Source organism: Phoca vitulina, unplaced genomic scaffold, assembly GCF_004348235.1.
Source record: "Phoca vitulina isolate PV1807 unplaced genomic scaffold, GSC_HSeal_1.0 scaffold89, whole genome shotgun sequence".
Classification (NCBI taxonomy): Eukaryota; Metazoa; Chordata; class Mammalia; order Carnivora; family Phocidae; genus Phoca; species Phoca vitulina.
The window spans coordinates 3,541,830-3,561,209 of NW_022589792.1; the positions used below are offsets into that span (position 1 = coordinate 3,541,830).

The window sequence follows — 19,380 nt, forward strand, 5'->3', positions numbered from 1 at the left end:
TAGGGAGTGACGGGGAGATGCCCTGGGTTCTGGTATGGGGGTCACTTGATGAGGGTTAAGGGAAGGTGGGGACTCCGGGCTCTTACTAGGGTGGGGAGCGTGGGCGGGCTGAGATGGGACAGGCTGGGAGTTGTGTTTAGGGACACTGGAGTTTTGAGGCCCTGCTGGGGTGTGGTTTGGGGGTAGGGCCTTGGGGATGTGTTGGAGGAGCTCAGGGCCACAATGAGAGAATTGTTGCTAGGGTCAGCCCTGGCGGGCGGTAGGAGCAAAAAGCGCCTCGGACTCTGGCTCCGCCGCTCTGCCCTCGACACAGCCCGGGAGCTGGGGTTGGGGCCGTGGCATTCTGCGCATGCTCCAGCGGCTCCAGCTCCGCGTCTGGCCTCCCCGCGCCTCTGCGTGGAAGGTCCCAGAACTGCACACCCCGGAGGCTCAGGCGGCACCTCCATCGCCCCCGCGCGGCCACAGGGGTGCTGCAACCCCGACCCCACACAGGCCTGCGCAGGTCTGCAAAATGGCTTTATTCCCCGAAGGCTCCGCGCTGCGGTCCTGGGCCCGGCCCGGGGTGGTCCGACTTAGCCGCTGGGACTCCTGGCTCGCCTACAGGTGGCTGAGGCTGCTGTGCCTGGAGCTGCGCAGCGAGCTGGCCTCCCAGGCGCTCCTGGTTAGGCGCAGTCCCGCGGGGCTGCCCTTGGCGCCGGCCCTCGGGGGCAGGAGGCGAAGCAGTTGGCGCAGCACCGCCTGGCGCAGCAGGATGTACACCCAGGGGTCCAGGATCTGGTTCCAGGAGGCGAGGCGCACAGCCAAAAACAGCGGCCGCTGCAGGGAGCTGGAGCCCCAGCCCCCGACGGCCAGCACCACTAACACCTGCGGGAGAAGCCGGTGTGAGCGGTGGGGCAGGTGTAAAGAGAAGGGGACTGGCCAAGGGTGGGGCTGGGATGGATGCGAGCGTGGCGGGAAGGCAAGGGAGCTGTGAGGAGGAGCAGAGGCTCACGGCGGACGCGGGAGGGGGGGTGGGGGGGGAGGCACAGAAGTCTTCGTCAGAACGAACTACGGAAGGAGGGGCGAAGAAGGCGTGGCAGAAGCAAAGGCCTTCCGTGAGTGGGGGCTCCAGCAAAAAAGGAGAGAAGTCCCAGGTATCCTGAAGGACTGGGGACCAAGGGGAGAAGAGAAACGGGGCGGGGTGCTGGTGGAAGGGGCTAGGGAATGAAGCATCCGGGTCTAGAGGAGTGGGGCTGGGACGAAGGTGGCCTGGGTAGCGTGCACTACAAAGACCCCAGGTAGGAGTAAGAGAAGGGGACGGGGTGGAGGGGATGGCCAAAGGGCTGTCTCTCCTGACTGGTGGGGCCTCGAGGGGGTGGGGCCCCGGCTGGGGAAGGGAGGGAACCCAGGTGTCTCAGGAGGGAAAAGGGTGGGAGGGGCCCGGCCCGAGGGGCGTGTGCGCCCCTCACCAGCAGCGGGCTCCAGCAGATGCACGACACCACCATGATGCCCACGAGCTGGCCCACCATCTCCACATCGTGAGCGCGGGCTCTGCGCGCTGAGCCACGGCCCGGGGAGCCGCCGGGGACCGAAGCGACGGACGAGGAGGACGAAGCTGAGGCCGAGCGGGGCGCGCGCGCCCCCCAGCGACGGCGGCCGTCGGGGCCACTCGCCGAAGGACGCCGTAGCGAGCGGCGGCGCCAGCGGGCGCGCAGCAAGGCCAGGCCGCTGAGCGTGTTGCAGACGAGCGCGGCGAGCAGCGCGGCCAGGCCGAGGCCGGCGAAGAGGCCGGCGAGCAGCGCCTGGCGCCAGCCGCCCGCGGGGCCCAGGCCGATGAAGCACCACGTGCCCGGGTACTGCAGCTCGTAGCGGCCCACGCGCGCCAGCGGCAGCAGCGCCACCGCCAAGGCCACGGCGGCCAGCGCGGCCAGCGCCAGGCGCGCGCGGGCCGTCGAGACGCGCGCCGCGTGCAGCAGCGGCCGCGTGAGGCCCACGCAGCGCTCCACGGCCATGCCGCAGCCCAGCAGCAGCGGGCACAGGCCGAAGAAGACCATGCAGCCGCCCAGGAAGTGGCAGGCGCCGCCGGCCGGCGGGCGGCCCGCCGCGTACAGGCGCAGCACCAGCGCCCCCGGGATGACGTGGCCCGCCAGGTCAGTGGCCAGAAGGCTGGCGACGAACAGCAGGAAGGTGGCGGCCGAGCGGCGGCGCCGCAGGCGGCCCGCGGCCTGCGCCAGCAGCGCCAGCGCCAGCACGTTGGACACGGAGCCCAGGGTCATGGAGAAGATGGGCAGCGCCGGCGAGGTGCCCGCCCGGCCGGGAGGCGGCGCGGCCGACGCGTTGGGAGCCCCGGGCTCCGCGCACGTGGTCGCCTCGCCCGCCAGGCTCAGGTTGAGGGGCCCGCAGAGACTCATGTCAGGTGCTGGGGTTGGGGCTGGGGAGAGGAGAGGAGGGCTCCGTGAGGCGGGCCGGGAGCACAGTGCCCACCATCCCCACGGGACTAGCAGGCAGCGCCACCTCGGGTCATCAGGCCCCGTTGGATGCCATGGCATTCTTCTGTCGCCTCTGCCCACGGCAACTCCAAAGGACCCTGGCTGCCCCATTCCCGACCGCTTTCTCCTCTGCCTCATCAGCCCATCATCTCCTGCTCCAGGCCTCATTCTTGCCCTCACCACCTTCTCTGTCCACCTTGGTTCCCCGGGCTCCGGCCTTCCGTGTCTGTCCCCACCTGTGGGCGTCACGGATCTACCTCTGACACCCACCTCTCATTATTGCACCACAGCGAATTTCTCGCCCCTGGCTCCATCTGACACCCTCTGGCCCATTTCTGATCGGCAGGGCCCCACCTGACCTCACTGCCCCATCTCTGCCCATCACATGTCACCTTTTCTCCAGTCCCATGTTGGATGCTCACAGCCCCACCTCTGCCACCACGGGCACATCTCTCTCCACCGCATTGTCCTTTTCCCCACAGCTACATGTCTGTCCCCACCGTCCCTGCCCCCCAGACTCCCATCTCTGAGTTCTGTCACTGGCTCACCCTGGCTCTCCCCTGACCACAGCTGCCTCACCGTGGATGCCCCCCGGCTCCCGTTCCTGCCAGCTCCAGGTCCCTGCCCCAAAGGCCTCAAGGCGGACCCAGCACCACCCGTCCCTTGATAACCTGGAGGTGAGGGCTGAGAGGGCCGAACTGCCTGCTGGCCACATGGGAAAGGCAGATAGACAGTAAGACTGACAGGGACAGACAGATGGGGCTGAGAGTCAAGAACACAGGACACAGAGACTGAACTAGCCACGGCCCCGTCCTTCCAAGCCCTCCTGCCCCACCAGACATCCTCATGCCCCAGTCTTCTTACCCACACAGCTTGGGACTCCAGGTCCCCATCGCCTGCTGCTTGGCCCCCGCTGCCTGTTGCACCCGCGCCCGCTCCACCAGAGCTCTCCGGCAGGCCAGGCCGCTCCCTCTCCCTCCCTCCTGGGGCGGCTCCTCAGCTCCCTGCCTCCTCCCGCTGCCCGCTCTGGCCTCCAGGGGCCGCTCCCGCCATCTCGCACCCAGAGGGGGTCTGGGGTGGCAGAGACCCCTCTGTGCTCCTGGCAATGGGCAGGGGCTACACTGGACCCCAGCTGCCCCACCAGGAAGGGGTCTCCCGGGGAGTTGGCCTGGTTCCCCATGACCCCCACCCCCTGGCGGGGCGGGAGTAGCCCTCTTCCCCCCCCCCTTTTCCCCCCAGGCGTGGGCCTTTCGCCTGCCTCATTAATAAAGTGGATAAAATCTAAACACTGGAAAATGTGAACATGGCCCAGGGCAGGCTGGGGCGGCTGCAGGGGTGCCGCTGCCCCATGGGGACTGCGAGCTTGGGGGGCGAACCCTGCTTGGGGGCAGCAACACCCTCTCGCCCTACCAAAGCCTGCATGGATGTCGGCTCGGGGGTGGTGGGGGGCAGTGCCTCGTGTGGCCCCGTGTGGACCAGCTTGGGTCGGGCCCAGCTTGGCCAGGAGACCCGCCCATTATTTACACAGGGGCTTAAAGCTCAGGCCAGGGCCAGCAGCGAGTCATACCCTGGGAGGGGCAGGGGAGGAGGCTGAAGGGGGGCAGGGGAACCAAGAGGTCTGGTGACCAGGGGACTCTCTCTTGAGACACACGAGTCCCAAGCCACCTGTGGACACAACTGCAGCCTCACGTCCTGCCCTGAGAAGCAGGGGCGCACGCACACACTCTCACCTTCTAAGACACACCGTCATGCCTCTTAACACCCTACGACCAGAAGCCGTCAGTCTGTCCCCAGCACAGTGGCAGCCACGCTCCTCAAAGCTTTAGGGTCAGCCTTCGTCATACCCCTGAACGCACTGTGACTGTCACCTCCAGGACTCCCACAGGTGCCCCCATTGTTACTGGCTTTAACTTCTCTCAACACGCCGAAATGCATCCCCCCGAGAAGGCGCTGGGAGATCCGGTCTCGCCTAGCACCGAGACGCACACACCACCCCTCCCTCTGAGACAGCCCACCAGCCCCACGCCGTATCACCCACAGACACCCCGCAACGGTCCAAGACAGGCCCTGCGAATGCACTCCATACACCCACGGCACAAGGAGTCGCACCTCCTGGACATCTCGAGACCCAGCTGGTCAACACCTAGCCCACAAACAGAAAACACCCGGAGACACTCACACTCACAGCCTTGGACACCCCCCGAGCTGCACCTACACGGCCACACTCCACACAGGGGTGCTGCCGGTTACCCCCACAAACACCGTGGAACACAAAGACAGTCATTCATCCCGTTCCCTCAACGGAGTCAAAAACCACCAACACTCCGATAGACAGTCTTACCATCTCAACACTGAGACACCCCGCTGCACCCCTTCGCGACCGGAGCGGTTTACCAGCGCAGACAGGAGGCACCCGTGGGTGCCCAGGGATGTTGAGAGGGACCCCAACAACAGCTGTCTCCATCCCACCCCAAGAACACAACCGCGGCCTGCGCACACACCCCGCGCCCCGCCAGGGCCCCCAGCTCCCCTCTCCCAGGCAGGCCCAGCGCCCTCCTGTCGAAAGTAGCGATGAAAACGGGGAGCGGGCTGACCCCAGACATTCCTGCAGGGACCTCTGGCCTGGCTCCCCTTGCTTCAATTCCTGCCCTTCCCTCCAGGTCTGGCCAGGGTCCCACCCCCCCTTCCCTGATCCCCACTCAATCCTCGAGGATGAAGTGGGTTGTCAAAACAAGCACACTGGGTTTATGTCCAGTGCAAACCATGGTGGGCCATGGATGCCAGCGGACCCCCCGCATCCAGAGTCAGCAGGAACGGGGGCCACGTCATGACTGCTCCCCTCAGGCTCGGGGGCAGGGCTCCTCCCCACGGCATTTGCCCTGGCAGGCCTCCATCTTGGGCCCCCCACCTTTCTTTTCCCAAGCCAGGCTTCCGCATCTCCCGGCCCTGGTGTTGTCCCCTATGGCCCTGGGCTGTAACAGCCTGGTGCCCACTGTTCACATCAGGCTTGAGGTGGCGGGAGGCCTTGTTCGAGAGGGAGCAAGATTTGAACCTCAGTAGGCCAGGAAGCTCCGGCCTTTGACTGGAAGCCTGGTGGCCCGCAGCCAGAAACCTCATCAGGCGGAACGGGTTGGGGGGGGGGGCGGTGGCCCAGCCAGGCTCCTAATTCAATTTGGAGCCCGAGGAGGATGGATTTCAGCTGCTACATTCTTTCCCAGCCTTGGCTCACCCCCTTCTCCCACCCCAAAGCTGAAGCCGCCACACAGGTCCAACAGCAGATAGATTCTTTATGTTCAAGACAGCAATTCAGATACAAAAGCCCACCGCCATCGTCCCTCCTGCCCCTTCTGTCTGGGGCTGGGCTGAGGGCGACACAGAGAGCAGGGGAGGGAGGGAGGTTGGGGGTTCACAGCAGACTAGTGTTTCAAATGCGGAGGTAACAGACTCTGAGGTGAGGGGGCTCCTCTCTGGGTGGGGCATGGGGGGAGGGCATTATTGCATTTGCTGAGGGGGGGCATGCCCCCCTTCTGCATTCCCTGCAGCAGGAAACTAGGGAGGTCAGGACCCCCAAACAGGCCCCAGGGAGATGAGAGACCAGTTTGGCAGCTAATGCAGAAAGTGTTGGGGGCGGGGGTGGCCGCCCAATCTGGCTGGTCCCTCCCCCCACCCCCTGCGCCTGACCCGGCTGAGGTAGGTGGGGAACAGGGCAAGGGGGGACCGGGGACCCCAGCCAGGGTGGGAGCTGGGGAGGGGTGGTACCGATTGGAGTGGGGCGGAGGCCTGGCCCCACCTCCACTCTGCATCGTCCTTGGGCTGCTGAGCAAGGTCCAAGCCGGATGCTGCGGTCCAGGCCATGGTGGCCCTCCCACTGGGGGCTCCCACCAAGCGGAGCCAGGTCACTGAGAGGTCTGGAAGGGGGCCTAGAAGCGGCCGACCTTGGCATCCCCAATGGCACCCCAGACGTCAAAGACGAACTCATCAGGGAAGGCAAAGTCACCAAGCCGTTCATCCAGGGCCTCGGCTAGCTCATCCGGGTTCCTTTTGTCCTTTCCAAGCTCCACCATGGTGGCCGCTGGACAAGGGTGGGGGGCGGGGCACAGAATGGAAGCACAGATGACAGAGGTACTCAGGGTAGACCCAGCCCCACAGGACCCAGAAGCCCCTTCCCCAAGGCTCGCACCCATCCCCAGATCCAGGCGTCCCCACTCACCCAACTCCGTGTCCCTGATGCCCATGTAACTCTCCAGCAGGTCATCTACCTTCTCAATCGCCTTCTCCTCAAAGGCTGAGGGCTGGGGGGGTGGGGGAGGGCGGGGTGGGAGGAGGGACAATGACTCACAATAATGTGAATATATTTGTAATTGTACTTAAGTGCGGGATGCTCTTTTCACCACTTTACATGTATTAACCCACAGCTCATTCTCACCACAACCCTGTGACAGTATTACTCTCCCCCTACTTTACAAACAAGGAAACTGAGGCCCGCCTACCCAACAGAGGTCCCAGAGCTGCTACGTGGCAGAGGTAGATTTGAATCTAGTGCCCAGAGCCCCCTCAGCTAACAGAGGATGCAGCCACCTATGGATGCCCAGGGAAGGAGGGCTGGGGCCGGGCTAGAACACTCACCACATCCTCTACTGTGGCGGGGCCGCGGGATCTGAGCCGGAGGGTCCCTCGGCCAGTGCCCAGCTGGGGGCCAGAGCCAGGGCGGCCACCCCCTGAGCGCACACCGATCATGTCTGTGGGAGGCAGGGAAGGGGTGAGGGTCTGGGAAGCCCAATTTCAGCATGCCCTGGGCAGGACCCCAGGCAGCCTGGCCTCAGATACCCCCTTCTACCTTCTCTAAGTTTCTGCAGGCTCTGGGGAGTTAGGGCCTGAGGTGACCCCGGGAGGGCAGGACTCCTGACTCCCGCTTGGCATGGATGGGGGAAGGACAGCCAGGGGCTGAGAATGGAAAAGGCTGGAGGGGAGACAGAAGGGGGCCCTGTTCCCAGGGCCTGAGGGACAGGAAGGGGGTGGGGCCTGGGTCTTGAGCTGTTCTCCCCAAGGCCAAGGGGATCCAGCTGCTGGGCCAAAGACCAGCCCTATCTGCCTGGGGAAGTGTTTGAGAGTCCCCTACCCCCACCTCAGGGGCCTCAGGCCCATTCCAGAGAGTTAGTGAAGTCAGACGGAAAAGTGGGGGTGCAGGAACAGGGCAGCCAACCCTGGCTTCTCAGGACTGGGGGGGCTCGCCAGGGTTGGGGGCGCTTGGCTGGGCTAATGGTTCCAGGAAGCTGGGTGTGGGGGCAACTTCCTCCTTGTCCTCACCCTCCTCCCAGGCTGGGCGGAGAGCCAGCACCCCCTCCCCAGGGCAAGGCGGAGCCCCCGCCACCCCTTCTACTGCAGCTGGCTGGCCTTGGGTGCCACCTGCTGGTGTCTCCCTGCCACTGTGGCCTGAACCCAAGCGAAGAGCAGTGGTCCAGGAGGCAGCCCCCTCACCAAAGGCCTTGCGGGGCTCTGTGAGCTTGAGCGTGAAGGTGCGGCCTCGGGGCAGCTCCTTGAGCAGCCGGGCCACCTCGTAGTGCCGGCAGCCCAGCAGACTCTGCCCGTTGATGGCCTCAATCATGTCACCCACGCTGATGAGCTGGATGTGGTCAATCACGCTTCCCTCCTTAATGCGCTGTGGGGAGAGGAGCTGTCAGCCCCCATGGCTCTGCCCTTGGATGCCATGGGCCATCCTTACCCTCAGGACTCCGGGTGCCCCATGCACCCCAAGCACCTTGATGAAGGCATAGCCGGCCCCGTTGTCAGTGATGGTGAGCCCCAGCGCCTCCTCCGACTTGAACACCTCCACCTCCTTGCGCTGCCCCTTGACGTGGGCAAAGATGAAGTCCTCCAGCCCGATCTGGCCTCCCAAGAGCTTGTCCATGTCCACTTTGTGGGTGTTGAGGGTACAGAACATCACCTGCATGGGCGGGAGACACTCAACCCTCACCTCCTTCCCTTGCCCTTTGCTAACAACCACCTGAGGGGGAGCGGGGGGAGCTGGGAAAGGGCTGGGGGTCCCCACCCCAGAGTGGCCCCCACTAGGACGCAGCTCTGCTGGGGCTGGGATTTCTGTCCTAGCAAAAACTCCCTGCGGCCCCCAGGGCACAGAGCCTGGCACACAATGGGTGCTCAGTAAGGGCTTGTGGAATGAATGCAGGGGCAGAGAAGACCCCCCACACCTACTGAGACCCCCGCATCTACTTCCTGCTCAATCCTACGGTTGCCCTTTTTGCCTCCCTTCCTTCAGCTCCCAGGTCCTCCGGGTAAGGCCTCCCAATGCATCACAGAGAAATGAATCTCGCATCTGACCTCCAGACCCCGTAATCAACTGGGGCGCAAGCCTCCCGATGCATGCTGGGAAGGTCACATCCAGCCCTGGCCACCCATTTCTGCAGGCCACTGGGGCACAGGCCTCCCGATGCCTGCAGGGCGCTCAGCACCCAGGCTTGGCCTCCAGTTCCCCGTAAGTCACTGGGGAGCAGGCCCCAGCATGTGCAGCTCCAGCGTCTGAGCCGCCGCTCCCGAGCAGGAGGCAAGCCCGGGCCTCAGCCCTTCATCAGGGACCCCGGGGCCCGGCTCCCCCGCGGGTACCTCGGCAGCTGGCAGCCGGAAGGCCTCGGCGATCTTGCCGTACAGCTCCTTGACGTTGGTGAAGCCCTCGATGCGGCCCGTGGGACTGCCGTGGGCCAGCTGGGTGTGGAACACGAGGCGGGGCCGCAGGGCCGGGGGAGGGGGAGGCAGGCCCATCTGGGGCCCCCCTGCCCCACCCCCACCCAGGGGCCCCGGCTCCCCCACGCCCAGCCCCCCACGGCCTGGCTCCGCCTCCTCATTTTCCACCAGAGGCGGCGCCTTTTTCCGCCGCCCCAGTCCCAGCGGCATGAGCAGGGAGACGCGCGGGCACGCTCAGGAGATCTGCAGGGCAGGAAAATGGGCTCAGGGCCTGGGCAGTGGCCTCGGGCCGCCTCTCCCACACTATTAGCACCCTACTGGCCTTATGAGATATTTAGAGAACAGAACAGCCTCGGTTCGAAACCCGGGCCCAGCACTTACATACCTTGTACAGAAGTAATAATGGCAGCTATTACCTACTGAGACCCCAAGCAAACCGCGCTGTGACCTTCCTTCATCCTCACATCGCATCGGGACGTGGGGACTATATTATGTTATGATTATGCCCATTTAACAGATGAGAAAATGGAGGCTCAAAGTGGTTACATTCCTCTTTATTTTTCTATTGGCACTGACACTCACTAGTGCTGCGCTCCAAAAATTTCTGACTCTCCCTTCAAAGCACACAGGCGGGTGACACTTGCTGACCTCCTTGTGACTGGGCAGGCATATGACCACTTCTGACCAATGAGCTGTGAGACACATGATGTTTCTGGGCTGAAGCATTTAATCACTGGAGCAAGAGACTCCGGGGGATCTATATCTCCCAGGCAGGCTGCATTTGATAATGAATGGGACGTCCTGCTGAGCTGCAGTGACGTAGCAGGAACAAAAAAAATAAGCCTGGTGGAGTTCGGCCACTAAGATTTGGGGGGTTGTTTGTTACTGTAGCAAAACCTGTCCTGACTGATTTACTCTTTTTCTTTCCTCTGTTTTCTTTTCTCTACCTCCATTCTCTGTTTCTTTCTTCCTCCCTCCTTTCAAACAAATATTTTTTGCATGCTTACTATATTCCATGCACCACTGTAGATATTGCCTTCAGTAAGATAAGCAAGGTCTGTGACCAGGGCCACTCTGTGCAGTTACACAGGATGTTCACTGTACAAAAGCACCAGACCAGGGTTGCAAGTGGGACTGAAATTCAGCCTGTGCTCTGCTTGCCGAGCTACATGCCGAGCTGATGTGTCTGCCGGGAGGAAGGGCTGCCTCCTTCCAGTTCCCTCCTAGGTGCCACATATGCTAGCCGGGGCTCTGTCCATGCCGTCCAGAGCATACAGTCCAGAGAAGATGCACAGTGAGCAAGCACATGTGTAAAAGTCTATTCGTGCTATGAAGACAATCAAACAAGACAAGTTCTTCTACAGACAAGGTCAAAGAGGGCTTCTCTGAGCAGGTGAAACTGAACCTGAGACCTGAGTGACAGGAAGAAGTATCCATATGAGGATGTGAGGCAAGACGGCTCCAGGCAGAGGGAACGGCCAGTACGAAGGCCCTGAAGTGGGGACGTGCTTGGTGTGTTTGAGGAACAGCGAGGAGGCCTGTGGGGTTGGAACAGACCTGCTAAGGGGGACAGCAGGAGGAGGTGAGGGCAGGGAGGGGATCGGGCAGAGCGAGCAGGGCCTCGTGCGCCCAGGGAGGACTTAGGCCTTTGCTCTGAGTGAGGCGGCGGCCACGGGAGGGTTCTCAGGCTCACAGATCAGCAAGAGCCCACTGTAACCGCAGTGCAGCGAGCAGTGAGAGACCAAAGAGGTGCGGTACAAGAGGTGACAGGGGGTGTGAGGGGTCGACTTTGTGGGCCTTCCAGACTGGGAAAGAGTTCAGATTTCATTTCGAGTCACACGCCCTAAGTCACAGAAGCCAGCTGCACTCTCGGGTCTGTCTGATGCCCATGCAGAGTGGCTCCCTAAACAACTCCATCTCCCTGGGCCTGGGATGTCTGCTCTGCAAGTGGGGACACTCCACCCACCTGGCCAGGCGAGGTGAGGATCCCATCATGCCAAATTCTATTTTTTGTGTAAAGGGGACTTCCTGCTCCCTCCTTTAAAACCTCTTCCTCCAGGGGGCCGTCCTGGATTCAGCCAAACCCAGTGCGCTGCACCCACTCTCGTGCCTCCATTTGTTCGCGCCCGCATTCCTTCGTCTGTTCTCCCACACCTCCTCCCGGAGCAGCTGCTCCAGCCCCCAGCGTCTCTCACCTCCACTAGTGCAGTTGCCTCCTCCGAGTCTGCAGGCTTCTGCCCTCGCCCTCCACGGCCTGTGTCAACACAGCAGCCAGAATGATCCTGTAGAACGTAAGTCACGTCACACCTGTCCTCTGCTCCGACCCCTCCCAGGGCTCCCACTTCCTTCAGAGTAAAAGCCAACGTCCTCCCCTCTACCCACAGGCCCCAAAAGATCTGCCCTCATCACCTCCCTCCCCTCCCCTCCTCCCACCCTCCGCCTTGCTCGTCCCTCCCAGGCACACGGGCCTTGTCCCTGCCCCTCTGGCACACCAGGGGCAGGCCAGCCTCAGGGCTTCTGCACTTGACTCTGCCCTCTGGCATCCCCGCAACTCATTCGCGCATCTCTTTCAGGTGGGATATATGTTTCATCCACTGTTCTTGTTCACTGTTTTCTGAAAGGGCAAGGAATTCTGTCTGCCTTATTCATCCCTATTTTCTCAGGGCAGGGAACAGGGCCTGGTGTGTAGGAGGTGCTCAATAAATATTTGCTGAATGACTGGATGGATGATTGATCCTAATATTCACTGGCCCACCAGTCCCTGTGCCTGGCTCCGGGGAGAGAGAGGGGCAAGGCTGTAGTCCCTGCCCCAAGGGGGTCTTGTCTCACCAGCAAAAGCACAAGCCCCACCTCTGTGGTCCTCATTCTTTGCTTCCCAGCATAGTGCTGGGGACAGGGTAGGTGCTCCATCTACCCACATAGACACAGAGTATCTCCCTCATCTTTCACTGTGGTTTTGTTTTCACTCCCTTCATAATCAAGGATGCTGAACAACTGTCTTTTTTATAGGGTGGGCAGGGAAGGGCAGAGGAAGGGGGAGGGAGAGAATCTCAAGCAGGTTCCACTACCAGTGCGGAGCCCAATGCGGGGCTTGACTCACGACCCTGAGATCATAACCTGAGCTGAAATCAAGAGCTGGATGCTTAACCGACTGAGCCACCCATGTGCTCCATGCTTAACAACTTTTAAGACATTTATTAACTGCTTGGATTTGTCCCTTTGTGAATTGCCTCTTTAAGTCTTTACCCATTTTTAAAAATTGTACAGTTTGTTTTTTATTGTAATGCCTGTCTCTTTTCTTATTGATTTGTGGGAACTCTTTATATATATTCGGGATACTAGTCTTTTATTGGTTACCTTATCTCTCTATTCACAGCACCCATCACAGTAGGCATTTGCTGAATACTTGACAAAAAACAAATTCTGAATGAATAAACCAATGCTGTCTCCTCAGATTATTTCATCGCACTCAGCGATGCTTAAAAAGAAAAAAAAGAAAAAGAAAAAGAAAAAACAAAAAAAAATCCCAAACCCCTCATCATCACCTCCTCTGGTTCTCCCCCTGCTGCCCCTCACATATCTTAGCAGGATGCTGCGAACAGGAGTCTGGAACCTGGCTTCTCCTCTTACTAGCTGTGTGACCTTGGGCAAGTGTCTTAACTTCTCTGAGCTCCAAGGAAATCATATATGTGCCTGGAACAGTTCCTGGCATGTGAGAAGGGTTCCATAAATGGTGATTTTTTTTTTAACTACTATTTCCATCTGTACCACCTTTCAGTCAGTTGACAAGATTCAAACTTCCTCCTTTACCCAGGGCCTCCACATCCTGATCACCCAATTCCCAACCTCCTTACTCTGCCTAGGCTTGCTGCCCTGGTTCAGGCGAGTTTCCACATCCTCACCTGTGAGGAGGGAATAATGGTAGTGAGGAAAGTAAGTGATGAATGAATTTGCCTTCCAAACTAGAAGAGGCAGGGTGGCCTGGGTTCAAATCCCACCCCTGCCACTTACCAGCTGCGTAGCCGTGGGCAAGTCACTTCATGTGATGGGGCCTCAGTTTTCTCATCCGAAAAAACAAGCAGAATTCCTGTCTCTCAGGGTGCTTATGGGAAGCCAAAGAGATTATGCATACAATCTGATCAGCATTTTGTCTGACATTCGCTATAAGGAAACTGTTACTATTATTGTCATTATTATTATGGCCTCCTCCCCTGCCCCGCCCAGGAACATCCCAGTCCACTCTGCCTGAGGAGGCCTAGTCTAGGCCACCTCCTCCAGGAAGCTTCCCTGGCTTGCCCCAGCCTGTTGGAACCGCCCCTGTGGTCCAGACAGCTCAGGCCCATGAACCTAATTACATGTTGCCCTGGCAGAACTCTTGTCTTTCAGTCTTAGGCTGCTATTTCACGTCGTGTCTCTATTTTAAAATGTAAACCAGATCGCATCACTGCCCGGCTTCGAATCTTACGATTTCCCACCTTACGGAGGAAAAGCTCCACACTCCTTAATATGAGTCACAGACCCCTGCAGAACTGCCACTTTGACTGCAGCTGGTGCCCCAGCCACACTATTCCAAGCTCCGTCTAGCCTCAGAGCCTTTGCCTGGGGTGGGCCCCCTGCCTGATCTTTGCAGGGCTACCTCCTTTTTTCATTTAGATCTTGTCTCCAAAGTCACCTCCTCCAAGCCACCCCTCTTACCCACAGATTCTATCATGCCACCCCCTCATATTTTATTCATAGCACTTTTATTCATAGCACATAGCACTTACTACCATCTGCAGATACCTTCTTTATTTACTCGTTAACTTGCTTGTTGCCTGTTTCCCCCCAACTAGAATGGCAGCTCCCACAGAGCAGGGATTTTTGTCTTGTTCACTATTGTGCCAAGAACAGTGCCTGGCACATGGTAGGTGCTCAATGTTTGTAGAATGGATGAATGTGCCTTCTGTCCTCATTCTGACTACTCTCTAAGCCCTCCTATCCTCAGAACATGCCGGGAGTTGCTAACTGCCACCCCCTCCCCAAGTTCCCAGTCTCCGCTCAAACCTGAACATAGGGTTGGAGGAAAAGAGTGTCAGCCTGGGCGCCAAGCGCATTGGCTGGAATCCCAGCATCCCCACCCTCTCTTCCCTGCAAAGGGCCTGAAACTGAACAACCCCACAACCACGCAGAATCACAGCGGGGGCAGCAGGAAGTGGGGAAGGGGGTTCCTGGGAGCTGACATAAGCTGGGGGAGGGGGGCCACCACACCCAGCCTCCCCTTTCTAGTAGGATATTGCTTCGGAGAGGAGGGCGGGAGGCCTCTGATTCAGTCTTGAAAAACCGGCTCCTGGGTGTTTCCGGGGAGAACGCCTACTGCCCAGGCCTCAGCCCAGGCTTCCCAGAGGGGCCCAGGGGGCAAAGGATCCCCGGGCCCCCATCTCCCCTGCAGGTGTCACTCTCTACTTAGAACTTAGGTATTCAGTCCTTGTCTTTCCAGCTCAGGGGAGGCAAGGTAGGGCTGGTGTCTGGTGACCCCTTAGGGGGAAAGCAAAGAGCAGCAGGTGTGGCCCACATGTGTGCATGCCTGGAAGTGGAAGCAGCAGCAGGGCAGCGGAGCGGGTCAGGAACACCTGAGCCACGGGAACACTGGGCCACTGGGCCACTGAGCCACGGAGCCATGTAGTCTAGTGTCTGAGACTCCAGTTCTGGACTCTGAAGCACGGGTTCGAGTTCCCGATCTGTCACTTACTAGCTGTGTCACCTTGAGCAAGTCACTCCACCTCTCTGGGTCTGTTGCTTCACCTCTGAAAGAAGTAACAGCACCTCCAATAAAGTGTTTAGACTCAGTGATACGCATGGTAAATACCTGACACGGAACCGTTCAAAAAATGCTAGCCGGAGTGATTTTTTCATTATTGTTATCGGGACCTCGGTCCTCTCCAGGTCCCTCTAGGCCCTGGAGGATTGGGACGAAGCCGGCTCCAGGGAGGTGCCCAGGCAGGGCTCAGAAATGCCGACCCCGCGCCCGTCCCCGTCGGGGCGGGGACTGTCCAGAGGAGCGCAGGGAGCGGGGTGGGCTGTCGACCCCATCCCAGCGGCGGGAGGCGTTTGACCCTGCGCCGGGCGGGGCGATAGGCGCCTCTCTGGGAGGGGGCCTCGGGCATCCTGGAGGCCAACCTAGACCTCCAGCCCTGTCCATGGGGCCGGCCCCACCCCGCTCGATCCGCCGGATCCCCGCTGCTCTGCGACCCCGCAGGTCCGCGCTGGGGTCCCCGGGAGCCACCGCGCCGCGCCCCGCCCGCGGGGCCACTCACCTGCGCCGCCGCCGCCACCCCGCGCGCGCCCGGCTCGGCCCTCCGCAAACTCCGGCCCGGGCCTCTCCCGCAGCCGCGGCCAGGGAGGGCGGGGCCCGCGCCCGCGCGCCGCCAATCAGGAGCGGCCGTCCGACGTTCGTAGCCAATCCGCGCCGTGCCGCCCTAGCCCGGGTGGGCCCGACGGAAACATTCCACAGGGATCCCTCCGCCTCGCCCGGCTCTTCCCGACCCCCCCGCACCGCGGCGCAGTGGACCTTCCCACCCCGCCTAAAGCCACGGCAGGCTGTACCACCGCAGGGCGCGGAGGGGGGAACCTGAGGCTGGGCCCCTGCCAATCGCGGGGAAGGAAGGAGACGAGCAACCAATGGGAAGCTGGGCCCCCCGGACCACGTGCTGTTGGCTCGGTGTCGGTCTGGGGTGTCCGGGATGGTAAGGGGCGGGAGGGCTGGTCGTGGGAGTCAGGTGACCGGGGCTAAGTTTCGGGCAGAAGCAAACTCCCCACGTCCGGAAAAGCTGACCCTTTAGGAGACCTGGGAGGGGGCCGAGGGCAGCCCCCAATCCAATCCTCCTCCCGGTCTGCCCCTGCCCCAGCCCGGCCATCCTCGGAGCGGGTAAAAAGCATGCATTCATTCCAGGCGGGCGAGCGGACGGAGGATCGAGATGAATAGGGAGGGTCCCGAGTGTCCCTGCTTCCTGGGGTGTACAATGGACAAGGGCATTTGTTCATTCATTCATTCATTCATTCACTCGTCAAATATTTCATGTGCCCCTGCTCCGTGCCAGGCGCTGTCCTATCTCTACAGATACTTCAACGAGTAAGCTCAATGTGCTTCTGGTAGAGGTAACAGCGCGTGCAAAAGGCCTGGAAGCCGGACCGAGAGATACAGCATATTTTGGGAGAGTGCAATATCCTAGGAGCTAGCAAATCTGTATGAAACGGTGCATGGAAGGGAAGACAAGGGCGAGATGGACTGCTCGCTTGTTGGTTAGACCAGCGAATATTTACTGAGCACGTATGTGCTAGGCTTCAAAGGGTACCCAACCAATCCAAGCCTCTGCCCTTTCATGACGCTGTCTCCTCCACCTAACTGCCCCCCGCCTCCACCCGCACGCCTGGGTCCGGAGACTGGCACCGAGCAGCGTCTCAGCGCCCACGTGTGAATGAGAGGACAGGTGATCTCACCATCGTCAGGTTTGCCTCCTAACTGGGATTTCTCAGGCAGGAGTAGGTCCAAGAAACAAAGACAAAAACGCACCTCGTACAGACCAGGACTCTCAGTTCCCAGACAGGTGAGATTTCCTTGTTCGGCCTCAAAGCCGGTCGCTGGGGAAGTTGGGGTTGGACCAGGAGCTTGCTGTGTCTTCTGGGAATTGTAGTTCTCTAATGGCTGCGACTCTGCTCAAGCTTCATTGAATGACTGGGTCTCTGCAGTGCCCAGGGTGAGCTGTTGTGTATCCCAGCCCCGGCAGGTCCTCCGGAGGGGCGAAGGGAAAGAGGAGAGCGGGGCCTGGGCTTAGCCTCTGAGGGCTGCGAGTCTCGCCCCGCCCAGCCAGCAAACACTGCCACTGCCTGGGCAACAGGCACAGCTATTGTCCTTCTCTTCCTGTTCTGCTGACCTCTGCCATCCCCACTGAGTGATCAGTTGCAATGGCTGGGCCAGTGTCCTCTGTGGGACTGTAACCACTGCCCTGCTTGCGCCTGGCATCTGAGCTGCCCTCTGCACACCCTGCAAAGGACAGTATGTGGGGCCACGGGGACCACAGAGTTCTGAGCAGAACCCACCGGAATCCACCTGTTGACTGATGAGGAGTCCCCAGGGAGGGGTGAGGGGGTTGCCCAAGGGCACAGAGCAGGCCACCTCTAACCAATTTTATACTTCAAAAGGCTGGGAGGCCCAGCTGCTGAGGAGCTCAGACTCAGTGCTACCTCTGCCCCCTTCGGAAAAAATAATCTGGAACGACAGCTAATATATGCAGAAGGGAAGATTGAGTTAGAAAATCCCCATTTTGCAGCCAGTAGAGAAATAATTAATTCAGGCGAGGCTAATCAGTGGAGGAAGTAGATATTCACACAGTCTCAAAGGACCAGCCCACAAATTACTTGTTAATTACAGTGGGGGAAGGATACCTTGGTGGAGAAACCTGTCACAACTTTAACCAAGTGATCAAAACTAACATCACTAGTGATGGGACAGGTCGACCTCACATACCCCTTGCCGTGATGTACTGAGGACACAACATCACCTGCAAAGCACTTGGTCCTGCCTAAAGTGTTCAACCTGGATCTACTCATGAGGACATAACCGGATACTTCTGATTAAGGGACTTTCTGCCAACAAACAAACAACCCAAAACCAAAGAACAAAAACCAAAAATGCCTGGACTCTTCAAGTAGATCTACGTCAGGAAAGGAAAAATCAATCCATTAATTGAATGAATGAATGAATGAATGAAATGCTGGGGAACAGTTCTAGATTGAAGGAGACACAGGTGACAACCAAAATGAATGTATGATCCTTGATTGGGTCCTTGATAAAAATTACAAAAAAAAAAAAAAAGGATAGAACAGCTATGAAAGATATTCTTGGGATGATCAAGGATATTTGAATGTGGAGCAGATATTAGATAATACATCCATGTTAAATTTCCTGAATGTGAGCATTGTACTGTGGTTAGATAAGAGAATGTTCTTATTTTGGGGAGAAACACACTGAATTATTTAGTGGTAAATTTGTGATGGCTGCAACTGCCAAATGGCTCACAAAAAATATATGTATATATTTTATATACACTATCAAAATACGGTATACATTAATATTAATATAGAGGAGGGATGGAGAGAGGGAGTGGGAGGGAGAGACAGTGCATACACATGAGCACAAATGTGGCAAGGTAGTAACAATTGCCACCGAATCTAGGAGAGTAGTATGTGGGTATTCATTTTACTATTCTTGTGAGTTTTCTATGCCTTTGAAAATTTCAAAATAAACATTAGGGGAAAATACCCCCAATTTCCTCCCATCTCTGGTACAACACTGTAGTAGGCTCAAAGTGCCCCTTTTTGTGTGTTTTCTTGAAAATGTGCATTGTTTTTTCTTTTAAGATTTTATTTATTTATTTGACACACAGAGAGAGACACAACGAGAGAGGGAACACAAGCAGGGGGAGTGGGAGAGGGAGAAGCTGGCTCCCCACTCAGCAGGGAGCCCGATGCGGCACTCGATCCCGGGACCCCGGGATCATGACCCGAGTGGAAGGCAGACGCTTAACGACTGAGCCACCCAGGAGCCCCTGAAAATGTGTATTGTTTTATGTGGGTGTTCCATTATACTTGGCTTCTTACTTTTCTTTTCCAGTTAGCACTGTATTGCCTTGCTTGCTTGTTTGCCTGTTTTGCAGTAGGCCTTAAAGATCCATCCATGCTGCCCATCTCTTATATCTATTTTCTTCTAATTTCTACTTGGTGCTCCACAGATGTATCCCTCACATCTTACTACTGTGTCCCCCGGGGATGGACACCAGGCAGCCTCCAGCTCCTCACACTGCAGGCTTGGACATGTCCCCTTAGAGACCTGGTGGGAATCTCCCTAGGAGAGAGACCTGGATGCAGAGATGCTGGGTCACAGGACACAATCAATTTGCTCTGTGACCTCCTGGACTTGCTGTCCCCAGTCACGTCTTCTGGCAGTGCAGAGGAGCCCATCGACCCACATCTCCTCCAGCTGTTGGCTTTATCCAGCTTCTAATTTTTGCCACTCAGACTCACTGTCAAGTGACATCAGCATTGCTATCTTTCACATTTCTCTGATTTCCAGTCACTTTGAACATCTCCTCATTTGCTTGATGGCCTTCAGTTTCTCCTTTTTTGTAAATTGCCTGTTCATAATCTTTGCCCTGTTTGCACTTGGGTTGCTCTCTTTTAC

At 58.8% G+C, this 19,380-nt stretch overlaps 2 protein-coding genes across 5 annotated transcripts; both read right to left on the bottom strand.

The window, feature by feature from the left end:
• Positions 1-129: 129 nt before the first annotated feature.
• PTGER1 (prostaglandin E receptor 1) lies at positions 130-2,911 on the bottom strand. Its single transcript, XM_032396123.1, has 2 exons — positions 1,449-2,911; positions 130-864 (listed from the first exon to the last, which is right to left on the bottom strand). The coding sequence occupies exons 1-2, from the start codon at positions 2,634-2,636 to the stop codon at positions 598-600; spliced, it is 1,455 nt and encodes a 484-aa protein (XP_032252014.1). The 5' UTR covers positions 2,637-2,911; the 3' UTR covers positions 130-597.
• Positions 2,912-5,735: 2,824 nt separating this feature from the next.
• On the bottom strand, positions 5,736-17,012 carry GIPC1 (GIPC PDZ domain containing family member 1). Of its 4 annotated transcripts, XM_032396105.1 has the most exons (10): positions 16,714-17,012; positions 14,893-14,947; positions 13,176-13,266; positions 11,360-11,446; positions 9,087-9,407; positions 8,227-8,412; positions 7,947-8,127; positions 7,095-7,207; positions 6,679-6,760; positions 5,736-6,540 (listed from the first exon to the last, which is right to left on the bottom strand). In XM_032396105.1, exons 5-10 carry the CDS (start codon positions 9,372-9,374, stop codon positions 6,389-6,391), a joined length of 1,002 nt encoding a protein of 333 aa, XP_032251996.1. In that variant the 5' UTR covers positions 9,375-9,407; positions 11,360-11,446; positions 13,176-13,266; positions 14,893-14,947; positions 16,714-17,012; the 3' UTR covers positions 5,736-6,388. The 4 variants fall into 4 exon arrangements, with proteins under 4 accessions (XP_032251996.1, XP_032251994.1, XP_032251997.1 ...); XM_032396103.1 differs by lacking the exon at positions 14,893-14,947; XM_032396106.1 differs by lacking the exon at positions 14,893-14,947 and having other exon boundaries at positions 16,641-16,727.
• Positions 17,013-19,380: the final 2,368 nt, after the last annotated feature.